This window comes from Dipodomys merriami, unplaced genomic scaffold, assembly GCF_024711535.1.
Source record: "Dipodomys merriami isolate MVZ:Mamm:240054 unplaced genomic scaffold, mDipMer1.0.p SCAF_184, whole genome shotgun sequence".
Taxonomy (NCBI): domain Eukaryota; kingdom Metazoa; phylum Chordata; class Mammalia; order Rodentia; family Heteromyidae; genus Dipodomys; species Dipodomys merriami.
In genome coordinates this window covers 1292801-1307037 of record NW_027203204.1, presented here as the reverse complement: position 1 = coordinate 1307037, position 14237 = coordinate 1292801, and the positions used below count along the sequence as shown (strand labels likewise).

The following is a 14237-nucleotide window of genomic DNA, read 5'->3' as shown; positions in this document are numbered from 1 at the left end:
GAGTGGCTAGGATTACAGGCATGAGCCACCAGCGCCCAGCTGCCCCTCCATTTCTATACACCCTTTGCCCCTTGAACAAACAAGGCAAAAAAAAAAAAAAACAGCAACAAAGGAAAAAAAAACAAAAACTCGTTTCCATTTCCTGGAGTTCATTTCAATAGATATTATTTTATCTGATCAGATGCACCTACCATTAAGCCTTTGTGTTCCTCTCCTAAGAGTATCCTCCTTTGGTGAATTAGTGTTTTTATTCAATGAGGAAACACCTTGGTGCTGATACTCTAACATCCTTCTCTTTCTGCTCCTGACCTCTCTCCGTCCTCCCCCAGGAAGGGATGAAGCCAGCAGTGTAGAGGTGACGTGGCCAGATGGCAAGATGGTGAGCCGCAGCGTGGCCAGCAAAGAGATGAACTCAGTTCTGGAGATCCTCTACCCCCGGGAGGAGGACAAACCTCAAGACTCAGCCCCACTGGAGGTGGGTCAAGGCATCTGGCCTCGTTGTCAGAAAAACAAGCATCACCCACCACCCCCACAGGCTAATCTGTAGACTTGGCAGAGGCCAGTAATGGAAATTGTCTCAGCAAAAGGCAGGCTTCACAATGATCCCTCTATTTGTAGTTGGTATAACTGCTCCCCCACCCTGCCCCCCATATCCATTCTGCTTCTCATAGAAATCCCAGAGATTTGCCAGGGAACATGTCTTTCCACCCATTTTACAAAGGAGAAAAACAGAGGTCAAGAGAGAACATCCAAGGCCAGCTGAAGCTACACAGCCAGTTATGAGCAGGGTTGAAAACTGACCCCTGGACTCCTGGTTCTTTCTAAGTCTCTAGGGAGGCCTCATATGCCCTAAATGTGGGGCCTTGGGGAAAAGGACTCAGAGGAGCAGCTCTGGGCCAGTCTCTGCTCCAGCTCAGGTACATGGATCCCATAGGCAGGAAAATGAGCCAGAGTTTGAGTCACACCCATTCTTGTTCTCTCCATCCCAGCCAGCCCTCCCGTTCTCAGTGCAAGGCAAGGGTCTGAAAAGGGAGAGGCTTCTCCAGGTTCCTTGAACTGAGGTCAGAGTGATAACTGCTCTGTGGCTCTGACTAGGAAGGGATCTGAGATGGGACCTTCTCAACTCACCAGTGTCTCTGCTTCTGCCCAACTTACAGTGTGGCCAAGGATTCTCCCAGCAGGAAAATGGCCATTGCATGGGTGAGTGCCTGCAGGCCCCAGGGTGTGTCATCCTGACCTGGAACAAGGTCCAGGGTGTAGACAAGGGAGGGAGGGAAACGAAAGGAAGGAGAGGAAGGTTCTGTTGGACCCCAGTTGGCCAAGATGACTACTGAGGAGGGAGTAATATTAATGATCAGCCAACCAACTTGGCACCAAGAATACCAAGAGAACAAACCTGAGGAGGAGACACACCACCATGTGGATGTTAAAGATCATGGTAGTTAAGTGTCACCCTGGCAGAGGTGAAACAGCCACATGTCATTGCCTTCCAGAGGATCAGCCAGCAAGGGAGGCTGGCTGGCAAGGCTAGGCATTGCTGAGGGTATTGCTAGGTACATTGGGGAAAAACAGGAAGCAGAGAATGGTCATGGAGAGATAGAAGATTATAGGCTGGTGCGGTATTGGGTAAGGTGCTTCCAAGCGGTAGCTGTGTGAGGGTTCCGTGAACTTCCAAAAGTTTCCCAATGACCTGTAATGGGAAGTGGCAGCCTAGGATTTCAGCATCCAGAGACTTCCAACCCAACCTCCTCTATCCCAATGGCCAGCAGTGGAACCAGGCCAAGAATTACTCTTTCCTTAGAAGGAAGAAACCAGTCTCAGCCCCCTTGGAGCCTACGGGCAGTGGAGAGGCCCACAAATGAAGAACAAGGACCACACATGGGATCAGGGCTGGAATGAGTGAGGGCAGCAGCTGGGGAGCACAAACAGAGGCACCAAACCAGTCTAGGAAAGGTCTGAGAAGGTAGCCTAGAGACAGCATGGTCTAAGTTGGGGGTGATAAGAACTTGGACAGGTACAGAGCAGAGAGGCACTGTTCCTGGGGAGGGCTTCACTCAGATCAAGGACCAGAAAATGAAGAAGTACAAAAGCCAAGGGTAGCCCCCCACACACATTTTCTGTGTCCCCATCATGGCCCTGTGCTAAAAACAGTATAGGCATATTCTGGAAGGGCCCTTCCAGACTGCCAACCCAACCCCTCCTCATCCAGCAAGCATTGATATGCCCCCTACATGGCACCAAGCATACTGCTGGGCTTGGGAATGTAGCCAAGTACCTACCATGACAGGTATCCATTCTGATGGAATGGATAGGCAAGACAGTTTAACAACCTGATAAGCAAGGTACTCTCTGGAGACTGTTCTGGAGGGCTTCCAGAGAGGGAATCTCTGGGCAGAAACCCCAAGGATTAGCAAGAAAACTTCAGCTCCAGAAGAACAGAGGGGATCGCTTTCCTGGCAGAGGGAAGAACAACAGCAGAAAGCCGGAGGCTATGTAGGGGGCTGGCATGTAGCCGCTATGCTGAGATGATGCAGAGGGCCAGGCCAATGAGGAGTCTGAGGTTACTCTAAGTCTCTAGATTTTTGTTCTTAAGACCCTTGGAAGCTGAGCAGGACAGTGACCTGATGTGATTTACATTCTTAAAAGATCACTCTGGCTGCTGAATTGCAGACTGAATTGGAGGGAAGCGTGGAGGCCAGGAGGCTAGTAAAGCAGCTGCTGAAGAAATAAATCCAGGCAAGAGGTGGTAGGGTCTGGGAATAAGATGGTGGCAGAGGAGTAAGAAAGATGGACAGATGAGAGGTGAGCGCTGGGGCAGAACAGACAGGCTCTGCTGTGGGACTGACTGTACACAGCGTGAGGAAAGGGAGGACTTGGGAACCACTCTGATTTCTACTGGCACAACTGAATAGCTAGTGGTAATATCGAAGTAGCTGGGGAAGATGGATGTAGTGGGCAGAAGTTTAAGGGCTAAGGGAAATCTAGGGTGCCATTTTGGACATAAGAAGTTTAAGGAGTATATTAGACATCCAGGTGCCAAGTAGCTTGTTGGTGATTGGATCATGTAGCTTTGCCCAGAGGAGAGGTTATGGCTGAGACGGGAAATGTGCAATCATCCACATATGAAAAGATCACCTAGGGAAAGTGGGAGATGGAAGAGAAGTCCCAGGACTAGTCCAATAACTGTCCCCTCCTCCTGAAACATAGAGAAGTCAAATATAGAGGGCAGCCAAGGAGATTCAGGTGAGGAAATGGAGGCCAAAGGAAAAGACATGTCCACAGTGAGTGAGTGGATGGGCAGACAGAGCCTAAGCTAGGACCCACAGCTCACACCTCCCTGTTAAGTGGCTTCTCTTACTTTTCAGACACCAATGAATGCATCCAGTTCCCTTTCGTGTGCCCTCGAGACAAGCCTGTGTGTGTCAACACCTATGGAAGCTACAGGTGCCGGACAAACAAGAGGTGCAATCGGGGCTATGAGCCCAACGAAGATGGAACAGCCTGTGTGGGTGAGTGGGGCTCCCCTGGCCTCCATAGGGTAGCAAAGGGAAGTTGCCCTTCAGGAATTCTGGGTAGGATCCTTGGCCTCTGAATTTCCTGGATGGAGAGAGTTTGCACCGATTCCTTTTGTATCTCCAGTGAAAACTAGCACAGCAGCCTGGGGAAGTCCTATCACTACCTCCACCAAGCACAGGGCCCTAGGGGGCTGTGCCCTGGCCCAAGGCTACCACTACTCTCATATCTCCTAAAACAGTGTTTCTACCTGGAGGTCAGCCCATGTTTTCATAGCTGGACTATAAACTAGCTCCTAAGAGTCACCTTTGGCTGAATTTCTGACTGCTCCTTGTCTTCTTTCTCCCAAACTCCTCCCTCCACTCCCATCCCACCCCCTTCATCACCCCTTTCTCTATGTCCCTGCCCTCTTCTTTTTGCAGCTCAAGTAGCCTTTTTAGGTGGGTATTCTTCGACTGCCTTTAGAATCTCTGAGCCTCTTTCTCGGGCCTCATATCTTTCTCTAGGCCTTGGACTTTGCCTTCAGTTATATGCACTTTAAACCCCATCAATAAAGAAAAAAAAACGAAACAAAACAAAACTAACAACCTTTGTGGAAAACTAAATCTCTCTCCTGCTGCCTATTTCTCTCCATGCCCAGTAGATTCTGCTGTGTGCTTCCTCTGAATGGACAGCAGGGGTGGCCATCTTTGAAAAGGGACGTTTGAGAGATACTGATCCAACCATAGTTGTTTTATGAAGCCCTTCTTTGCATGTTTTCTGAGAAAACAGAAAAGCAAAGTCTGTCCTGAACCCCACCCAACCTCCCTCATTCCTTCAGAAAAATCAAGCGAGCCCCATCTTTTCTGTATCGGAGCTTCTGTATCTTATTTTGCCCTTCACAAAGATGGCTTCCAGGTGGTTGCTTGCTTGGTTGATTCAGTCATGTATCATGGTGCCTGCTGGTTTGACCTCAATGCTGTTGCTGCTTTGTGCACCCTGACTTCCTGTGGTTTAAAAAAAAAAAAAAAAAGCCTGGTTGGGGTTGGTGGTGATGATGGAAAGGGAAAGGGCTTGATAAAAATGTTGAAGTTTAAACTTGCTAAGTCCTCCAGCCTCTTTTCTGAAGAAATTATGCCAATAAACACTCTGCTGGATCTTAACACCTAACTGGTGAGGGAAAAATATGTCAAGGCAAGTATGTGCTGGTTGGAATGCTGAGTTCGTGGTGGTTCTTCCACCAAAGGTGCTTGGAAAACAAATCATTGTAGAGAGAAAGCACTAGCTCCAGGCACAAGCAGTGGCTTAGGTGTTTGTGTGTGTGTGTAACAATGCATGTAGCATTCGGGAGGGTAGGTCTTAGTCCAGACATGGGATGTGGAATGAATCATTCTGGGGCTTCCGTTTCCCTAATCTAAATGACAAGAGAGTTGGGCTGCTATTTCCTAAAGGCCTTTTCCTTTCTGACCCCTCCCTGTGTGACTGGACACAGACACAGTTGGTCTCAGGCAATCTTGATTTCTAGAACGCACTTTACAATTCAGTCTTTGCAATATGCTTAGAAACCTGGAAGCTCCTGCAGCCAGAGTACCCTTTGGGGATGATGTAACGCCACAGAATCCTTTCATGACCAGCCTCGGGTAGGAAAGGCGCATTATAAATCACAGATCTATTCTTCATGGGGGAAAAAAAAGTTGCTCCAAGATATAATAAAACCACACTTTAGGAATGCAGCAAGCCTTTTAAAAACATATTTAACAAAAAAACTACTCTTTTCTGATATCATAATAATACTCCCAATAAATCACAAAATATGAATTCCTTGTAGCGAGTGCTGTTTTTACACTTGGAACAGGAGCATAAATGAAAAGTTTTAAAATGAAAACAGCCTCAATTTCTTGGAGAAGCATATACCAACTTAAAAATCGCTCCACTTCTAGAAAGCTCATTCCTGAGTATTGCCATTGAATTACAGATCTAAAAGGGCCTCAGAGAGATGAAGTGATCGAGGTCACTCTGCCAAGGTCACAGAGCCAGCTGATCCCTTTCCCATCATCCCCTCTTGTCAGTAGGGTGACAAGCAGCTTTGTCATTGCTCAGATTATTCCCTGGCCATTCTGAAAGCTGCTGCCTTTTTAGAAATGAACAAGTGAGTCTGAGATCATGAGATAAGTAGAGACCCAAAGCCCACAGAGAAGCGGTTCCAAGTGCAGTGATTGTGGTAAATGACAAGATAACAAGGCCCATTGACTGGGACACATACAACGGCACAAGAACTACAGAGCAGGACAACCAGTAAAACAGCCTGCCAAGGACATCAGGAGCTCTGGACCGACAGCAAGCTTCAGAGCAGGCCCTGAACTCCTACACATGGAATTTCACACAAGAGAGTGGCCCATCTGTACCATTTCAGCCCCACTTGGTGGTGGACCAGGTGAGTTGCAAAGAGGAATTTAAGACTCCCAAGTGTTAAGAGCACAGCTCGGAATTAAGGTTGCATTTGATTCATTCATCTATTCGACAAATATTGATCATACATAGGCCTGCTACACACCAGGGACTGAGAGGGGCTCTAGGCACACAATGGCAAACAAAGATAATGTGGTTACTGTCTCCATCCTCCCTTTCCTTTGCCCAGATGGAAGAGCCAAGTGCAAGGGTGGGAAGGGAGAACTTGAAGAACTTTCTTTAAAAATCCAGCTAGATCCCCTAGACACAGGGTCACTATACTAGGAACCATTCACTCATTCATTCATCTATGTATGCATTCAACAAGCATTTGTTGAGAACCTCCTATGTGAGGAAAGCTTGCCTCGTCTCACTCAGGAGCCTGACGTCCTTGCTGTCTTGGACTGGTCTTGAAGATTCCAACAAAAACAGCGGACAGATTCAGAGGCAGGAAAGTAATAAAATGGATCCCCGAGATAGGACGCAAATTCAGGAGTTACACTCTGTTCCAGCTGGTGGGAAGGTGGGACCATGTTACCAGACTTCCCAAGGCTCAAGAAAAGCCTGATTGAGGATGATGATGTTATTCTCTCTAAAAACACAGTCTCTCCCAGGAATTCATTCCTTAAGATGACAATAATAGCTTATAGTTAGTGAGCCTGAGGTGTTTGGGTAGGATCTAAACTCTACAAGAACCAACTTGCTTAATCCTCACAGTAATCCCAAGAGGAAAGTGTTGTAATTATCCTCCTTTCACAGATAAGCTAAGTGGTTTGTCAGGGTCACACAGCTGGCACAGACAAAGGCAGGATTTGATCTTAGGCAGTCTGTCTCCTCCATCTATGCCACAAACTACCACTGCTTCTCTCTTCAACCAACCAACAGGTTTAGGAAAAATCCATAATCTTTTATGCTGCCCAGAAGCAAAGGCTAGGAAGGAAGGGAGAGATGGAGACTCCAGAGGGCCTAGATCAAAGCAGTCATTCTGTGGTCATGTCCAAGCCCTCGGGGAGATCTGGTCATGCCCATGGGGAGAGCACCCTCACCAGGCCATCTTGGCATCCTCCTCTGGTACAGAATAGGGGGAAAAATCATGTACAGGCCTCTTCCAGCATTCCCCCAGTTGCCAGCCCTGCTCTGGGAAGGTGCCATTCTGAGGGCCAGGAGTTTGATTATGAGTCACTCTGGCTGCTATGGCCCCCTCCTAGGGTCTGGGCATCACATCCAGATCAGTGTTGCTGGACGATGGCCCAAGCAAGAACTACAGACAAGCCTCCAAGAGCCTCATGAAAACAGAAAGAGGAACACTTCATTTTCTCAGTGAACCAGCTGAGCTCTTCCAGAAGATTTCAAACCCATATACTACCCAGACTCCCAGCCTAGGACGCAAGTCGAATGCCACCCCCTTGACTTCCTCCCCAAGGTCACCAATTGTCTTGCTCTTTTGTATTGCCAGAAGCCCAGACACAGAGGCCAAGAGTGGATGCTGTGTCTCCTTAGCAACAGGCACATTCTGGAAGGAGGATGAAGCAGGGCAAGAGGGCTAGAGATAGTTAACAACACCACAGATAATGCCAACTCCTGTTCTGTCCTCTTCAGAACTGCTGTTGAACAGTGAAGGGGTCAAAGGGTAGGCCATCAGAGGAAAGATGAGAAGCAAGAAGAGAAAAGAACATCCTCGGGGAAGGAGCTAACATTTACAGAATGCTCACACTATGCCAAGAACTTTACATATGTGTCTCCATTCATCTTCACACCCATCCTGCAAGACAAATGTTATTAGTCTCTCTTATTACCAAAGAAACTAAAGCTCAGAAAGAATAAGTTGTCCAAGGTTACAGCTAGCTAAGGCAGCAAACAGTGTGATCCAAACCCCAAACTACCTACTCATAGCCTGGGTTCTTAAGCCTTAGGCTATAATCTCCAAGTCATTGACACCCAAGGAAGTACAGATTCTTCATTCAATTGCACTTCCTAGACACATACTATGTACTGGCTGTTGTTCTAGTAGCTTGAGATCTACATTTGTGAGCAATACAGCCAAAGATGTGTGCACTGGTGGCATATAACAAGAGGGAAACAATAAATACAGAGAGTAAGGTATATAGTTAGTATGTTAGAAGATGCAGTGTGCATGGGAGGGAGGGGGACATTCAGGCAATTTGGAAGAGTCCAGATGAAGGCAGACTATCATTTTAAATACGATGAGTGAGAGTGTGACTTTCTAAAAGTAGGTAAAGACTTAAAAGTAGGTAAGGTGTCCTTGAACCTCAGTTGACAGAATAGAGAAAAAGCTTCACAGTTACTTGTTAGCTTGAAATAGTTAAGTGTACCTCACAAAGTTATTCAGTTAAACTTGTACCTGGCACAGAGTAAGCCTCCAATAAATTAGAGAAATTATTAAGTAGCTAAGTTCAGGATACAGCCCCAAACCTATTCAATCCCAAAGTTCCTATGCTTCCCTATACATGCTGCCCAAGACACCTGGGGCTCTGTAGAGTGGGGATGATATGACTGGCCGCCCGGGATGCTACAGGTTCCCGGAAAAGGGACTGCAGGACCACAAGTGGCCATAAGGGGGCAGAGCCAACCTCACCAGGCGTGGGCTGTGCTATGTATGGTTTGATGCTCACATGGTGCCGTTCCCAGAGAGAACGGTCATAAAACAGGGTAAACAGAGAAGGTAAGCATGAGACTGCCCAGGTGACACAGAGCAGAGGTTGCCAGGAGCCAGGGAACTGCCTAGGCATTCACTGTCAAAACAACCACAGAGTCCCAGAGCAACCTGAGACGTGGATGCTTCCTCAGCCTTTACAGATGCGGAAACTGAGCCCCCCAAAGGCATTATAACTTTCCCAAGGACAACAGAATGCACCTCCTTCTCTGGCCTTCTCTCAGCCCACACTGCCCACTGCTCCTCCATAGAGCTCAGGCCTGGGCCACTCCAAGCCTGCTTCCCCAGAAAGCTCCAAGTATTTCAGGAGCACAAGTTCCTAGATCATTTCAAGAATGGGGGCTAGGAGGAAGTTTTTGGTTCACCCCATTTTTCTAACATGGAGACCAAGCTGGGGTACCTGTCTACCAAGTGACAGGAAGAGCCATGCTTGGGCATTAGAACCTCAGAGCGGATGGAAGTTCTGGATGAAGGTACCTGGTGCGGAAGGTGCCTGCAGAATTGAGAGGTAAGAGCCATGGACAGGGGAAACAATCTGCATCACCCTTCCCAGGAAGTCCCGCCCAGGGCTCCATGAACTCCCCCACCCCTCACCCTTCCCAGATGTATCAGAGGAAAGCAGACTGAAGCTAGAAAAATACTGAACAGCCAGCCTGAGAACAGCCATAAAGGATTGACCCCCGGAATCCCTGAGTACACCCCAAATCTAAAGTGTACCCCTAATCTAAGAGCTAACTTCCTCTGTAGAGCTTTGAAGGAAACACGTCCCCCTGTGTCCCAGCTGCTCCTGGAGACCATGGCAAAAGGACCAGTTCAGACCAAGTAGAGGAAAGTATACCAAACAGACACCCTCTCTACAGCTTTAAGATTTACAGTCCCAAAGGCAGACACAGAGAGAGGAGAGAGAGAAGGGGACTGGGACCGTCCCTGGGACACAGGCATCAGAAATGCCATGTCATTGCTGAGAGACCTGGCACAGGTACCGAACCACAGTCTTTTCTGCCTTCCACCTATCGCAGGCTGAAGGTGGAATCCCAGACATACCACCCTACTAGTGCATAAAGCAAGTTAATTCCACTCAGAGCTTCAGTTTCTTTACCAACAAAATGGGGTAGGAGTGAGGCCTCTTCCAAAGCAAGCATACAAGGCATTCTCTGCATAGTGCCTGGAAAGATGAAATGCAGGGATTATTATAAAATCAGTTCCAGGCCCTTCACCTCCCAGGTTAGCAGAGCGTGTTTTTACAACAATCTATAAGTCATTAACTGGGGTGATATTAGAACTATAAGACTCCTTCCCAGCAAGACACATCCATCACTCAGAGTTACAAATGCAGAGTTCATTTGGGGACTGGGTGAACACAGCATCTTCCCTTCGAAGAGTCCAGCCCTGGGTTGATTGCTGTACAGGGCGGATCGGTACCCATCCATTCACCTGCCTCCCTGGCGTCTGCAGGCATCCATCTCCAGCCCTCTCATTCAGACTGACCCATCAGTCATCTCCATTCACCCATCTCCTCTGTATCCATCCACTTATCTATCCATCCATCCATCCATCCATCCATCCATCCATCCATCCATCTACCTCTGGTACCTCACCCTCTGGAGCCCCCAGGCTCAGCAAAGCTTCAGCAAAGCTTTCAGTTCCAGAAGGATTTTTCATTGCACCTCAAAATCATTCATGTTCAGGGAACATAGGCAGGGGCTGATAGGAGTCAGGATGCATGGTTCTCCACCTCCTCTCTCAGAAGGTCGCAAGTGGAATCACAAGGAAACAGATAGGGCAACATTACTGAGGGTTGCTGCTAGTGCAGGGAATGATCAGGGCTGCTGCCTCTACCCATTAATTTATTCAGTGACCACTTGCAGTTCAATTGCATCAGTGACTACTGCCAGTCTGCAGCAGCCTGCCCTGCCTCTCAGTGACACCTTGCCCTGGGAGCCTTTGGACTACACACAGCTGTATATTCTCCCTCTCCCTGCCAGCCTGTGATGGGCTCCATCTCCCTCCACCGTCAAAGCCCTGCAACAGGTACCTGGGGCAGGGAGATATTAGTAGAAATGAATAACACGAGATCCTCATCCTCAAGGGGTTTACTGATTAATTGGGGGCAGCAGGGACCCTCACCATATACAAGGCCTTGTAAGCTTTGTCATGTTTCTGCCTTCCCAGGCCTGGCTTGCTCTCAGGTGGTAGCTGGTCCCCAATCACTTTTCCATTACAGAAATCGATCACTTGAATGACTCCAAAATAATGAGCACCTCCATAACACTGCAAAACTAATCTTTCTGCGTCTGCATTTACCCATGTGCTTCACTGTGGGTCTTCAGTCTGTTTTCATGAGTCAAATAGGGTAGAACACGTCTCAGTGTTCATGTGATAAACGGTAGCAGAATAAAGGAGGATTTGGAATTCGTTTAGGTGCAAGTCTTTGCTCTGACGCTTCCCAGCTGTGGGCCCTTGTCAAGCTACCTAACAGCCTAGAACATCATCTATAAAATCAGATTTTGAATAGATCCACCACCCCAGCGTGTTAGAGAAGTACACTCAATGATAGTGTACATGCATGTTCCTTGTGCATATTAGGGATCAGTGAACTCTTGGAAAATATCCTTGTTCTGTGTGAGAACCTGCAACCTGCTATAAGTCTGTATCATGAGGCTGCCATATGAAGTCCTACTGCCATTTCCGCAATAACATCAATATCTTACATTGGAGAAACAGATTCACATTTCCATGAATTCTTAGTCTGATTTTACAAATGACAAAGATTACGCCAGCACCAGTGGCTCACACCTGTAATATCCTAGCTACTCAGGAGGCTGAGATCTGAGGATCATGGTTCAAAGCCAGCCCGGGCAGGAAAGTCCGTGAGACTCTTATCTCTAATAAACTATTAGAAAACTAGAAGTGGCCCTGTGGCTCAAGCAGTAGAGAGCTCGCCTAGAGCTGAAGAGCTGCGGGACAGTGCTCAGACCCAGAGTTCAAGCCCCACAACCGACAAAAAAAAAAAAAAAAAAAAAAAAAAAAAAAAAAAAAAAAAAACAAAGACAAAGATGAGACTTGGGAAAGTAAGGGAATGATGAGGGATTGGGAGGAGGGTGCAGTGGGGACTGTTAAGGGGTGTAGAGTCCCCTGGCTGGTGGCAGCCCTCCATCCTCCTCCATCCTCCCTGATTCAAAAACTCAAGCTCTTGTTTGTTGCCCTGGGATTCTGTGTGTTGAGTTCTGCATCCTGCAGATTTTGAAATGGCAGGCTCTTCAAATGACCTCCTAGAAGAAGAGTTCTGATCTGCCCTCAGCACTGCCAGAGGAATCCTCCTAGGAAATGCCTAAGAAGGGCCATGTGAAAACCTTGTCGGCCCTCCCTCCCCCCAAGGCTGGACCCTGAAAGCAAGAACAGAAACTGACATCACCAACCACCTATTTCGTGGCAGGCACATTTGCAGTCCGTTTCTCACTCATTCTGGTAAACCAGTTGATTAACCTTTCTGGGTAGCTCACATGCCCCTTTGAGGATCTGCTGAAAGCTATGGATTCTGTTTCTCAGATAAAGGTACCAATTATGCATACAAGTGCAGGGAGGTGAGGTCAAGGTCAAGAACTCCGGGTGTGAACCTGGCCTGGTTTTTCAGGCTTTCTTTGGCACCACAGACTTTGTGTTTTGAAGGCCCCCACCCTCATTGTATCAAGCACGATTGTATATATCTACAACTACAGCAAATAGGCTACACACACACACACACACACACACACACACACCAAGTTGAATTGCACTTGTCTTGGTTGACATAATGTATTCTATTTGTAGATCTTTAATAAAAACATGAATTTCAATGTTGTGCTTTCTTTTCCTATTTTGGAGCCAGTAAACATGTCAGATAAATTTCCCTGAAAGATATCACATACATGGGAAAATGTGTACATGCAGGACACAGAACTCCAGCCTGTAGCCTGATGAATTCTTATGAAAGCATCTCTAGGCCACTGGCTCTAGCCAAGCAGCAGAACCTCAGGAGGGCCCTGGAATGCTCAGGCCCCTGCCATTCACCACCCCACCTGGGGGAACAGCCCACCTGGGCCTCCCACATTTCATTTGTCTTTGAAGTTGTCCTAAGTAGGATCATGCAATGTGTGCTCAGCTTTGCATCCGGCTACTTTTGTAGAACCAGTAAGGTTTTATTTGGATCTCAGGATTTTTCGGACACTTAAGAGAGAGCCCTAGGTTCTCACTACTGCTGAAACCAGGGATTCCCGACTTTGTCTTCACATACATCAGAATAACCAGGGTGCTTTTAAAAGAAAAATTCTGGTTCCCAGGCCAAGCATGCCCCCAGAACAATTAAATCAGTCCCCAGGGATATGACTAGACATTGGCAGTTTTTTTTGTTTGTTTTTTTTGTTTTTTTGCCAGTCATGGGGCCTGAGCTCTGGGCCTGGGCGCTGTCCCTCAGCTCTTCAGCTCAAGGCTAGCACTCTACCACTTGAGCCACAGCACCACTTCTGGCTTTTTCTGCTTATGTGGTGCTGAGGAATCAAACCCAGGGCCTCATGCGTGCAAGGCAAGCGCTCTACCACTGAGCCACCTTCCCAGCCCCAATATTGGCAGTTTTTCATGGTCCCAGGTGACACAAATCATGGCCAAGGTTGAAGACCAATTCTGTGAAGTATTAATATCTGTATTTTACAGCCAAAGAAACTGAGGCTCCAAGAAACTTCACCATGCACCCATGTCTCAAAGCCAGAGCTCAAATTCAGCCCTGAATCAGAATAGTGTCTGCTCTGTCTAGCATTTGAGGGAATAGTAAGGCCAAAACCAGATAAGGGTGCCTCTTCTCAGACCCCTCTTCACCAAGTCCTCCCCAAGGTTCAGAGGGTTCCCCGGGCCAGTGGTACCTGAAAGGTAACCCAGCACTGGCCATGGAGAGAAAGGGTAGCTGCCACTGGATTCCTCTCTCACTCCACACCTCTAGAGGCCATAGCTGTAGATGGAGCCGCTGCTGGTTTAGAGTGGTAGGGGCTATTTCACAGCTGCTGCATAGCTCTGTTCGCCATCACCATCCCATTTGGCTCCTGGGTGCAGTACAGGATTCCACCACTCAGTGGCACCTCCAGCTTCCATAAGCCCTGTGGACAGCACACAGGCCCTGCTCTCAACCACCAGAAGGAAGCCAGCCAGAACTCCTCATGCAGCAAGCTGCTGTTTAGAGTATGTCAGTTCAACTGCCCCCTTTGGGAGGTTGGAGGACAGCCTGTTCTCTTGGAGCCTGTTTCTGACTGCCACAGGGATGCAGGGACATAGCTACCACCACATCCAGGCGGGAGGGTCACCCTTCACCTGGTCACCTCTCCACTGCCTTTCCCTTGGCTGCTCTGCAGGTCCTGTGTATCTGTGAGCACGTTCCACCCACACTCGGCTGCCTAGGGGAAGGGAACGTGGAAGTACCAGCCCTGCCTTGGAACCAGGCACAGCCAGCTCCAGGTCTTTCCCTGGGAACCTGCCAGATCCCAGCCTTCGGATGACTGAGGCAGGCTCTGACGCTGGATAGATTTCCAGACTTAGGCATTCGACTGCCTACAGTAAAAAGCCAAGCCCTGCCACTTCCTAGCTGTGTGACTTTGGG

The 14237-nt window shown here is 48.1% G+C and overlaps 1 protein-coding gene across 5 annotated transcripts in view; it reads left to right on the top strand.

Moving 5' to 3' along the window:
* Positions 1 to 7643, top strand: part of LOC138830136 (cartilage acidic protein 1) — a 145989-nt gene extending 138346 nt beyond the window's left edge. For 2 of the 5 annotated variants that reach the window (XM_070026553.1, XM_070026554.1), the window contains exons 12-15: positions 330 to 475; positions 1158 to 1200; positions 3366 to 3509; positions 3936 to 4064. In XM_070026553.1, the coding sequence (XP_069882654.1) occupies positions 330 to 475; positions 1158 to 1200; positions 3366 to 3509; positions 3936 to 4054 (452 nt within the window). In that variant the 3' untranslated portion in view covers positions 4055 to 4064. Of the gene's footprint in view, positions 1 to 329; positions 476 to 1157; positions 1201 to 3365; positions 3510 to 3935; positions 4065 to 7539 lie in introns of those variants that run through there. The other 3 variants (XM_070026555.1, XM_070026556.1, XM_070026557.1) reach the window with 3 other exon arrangements.
* Positions 7644 to 14237: the final 6594 nt, after the last annotated feature.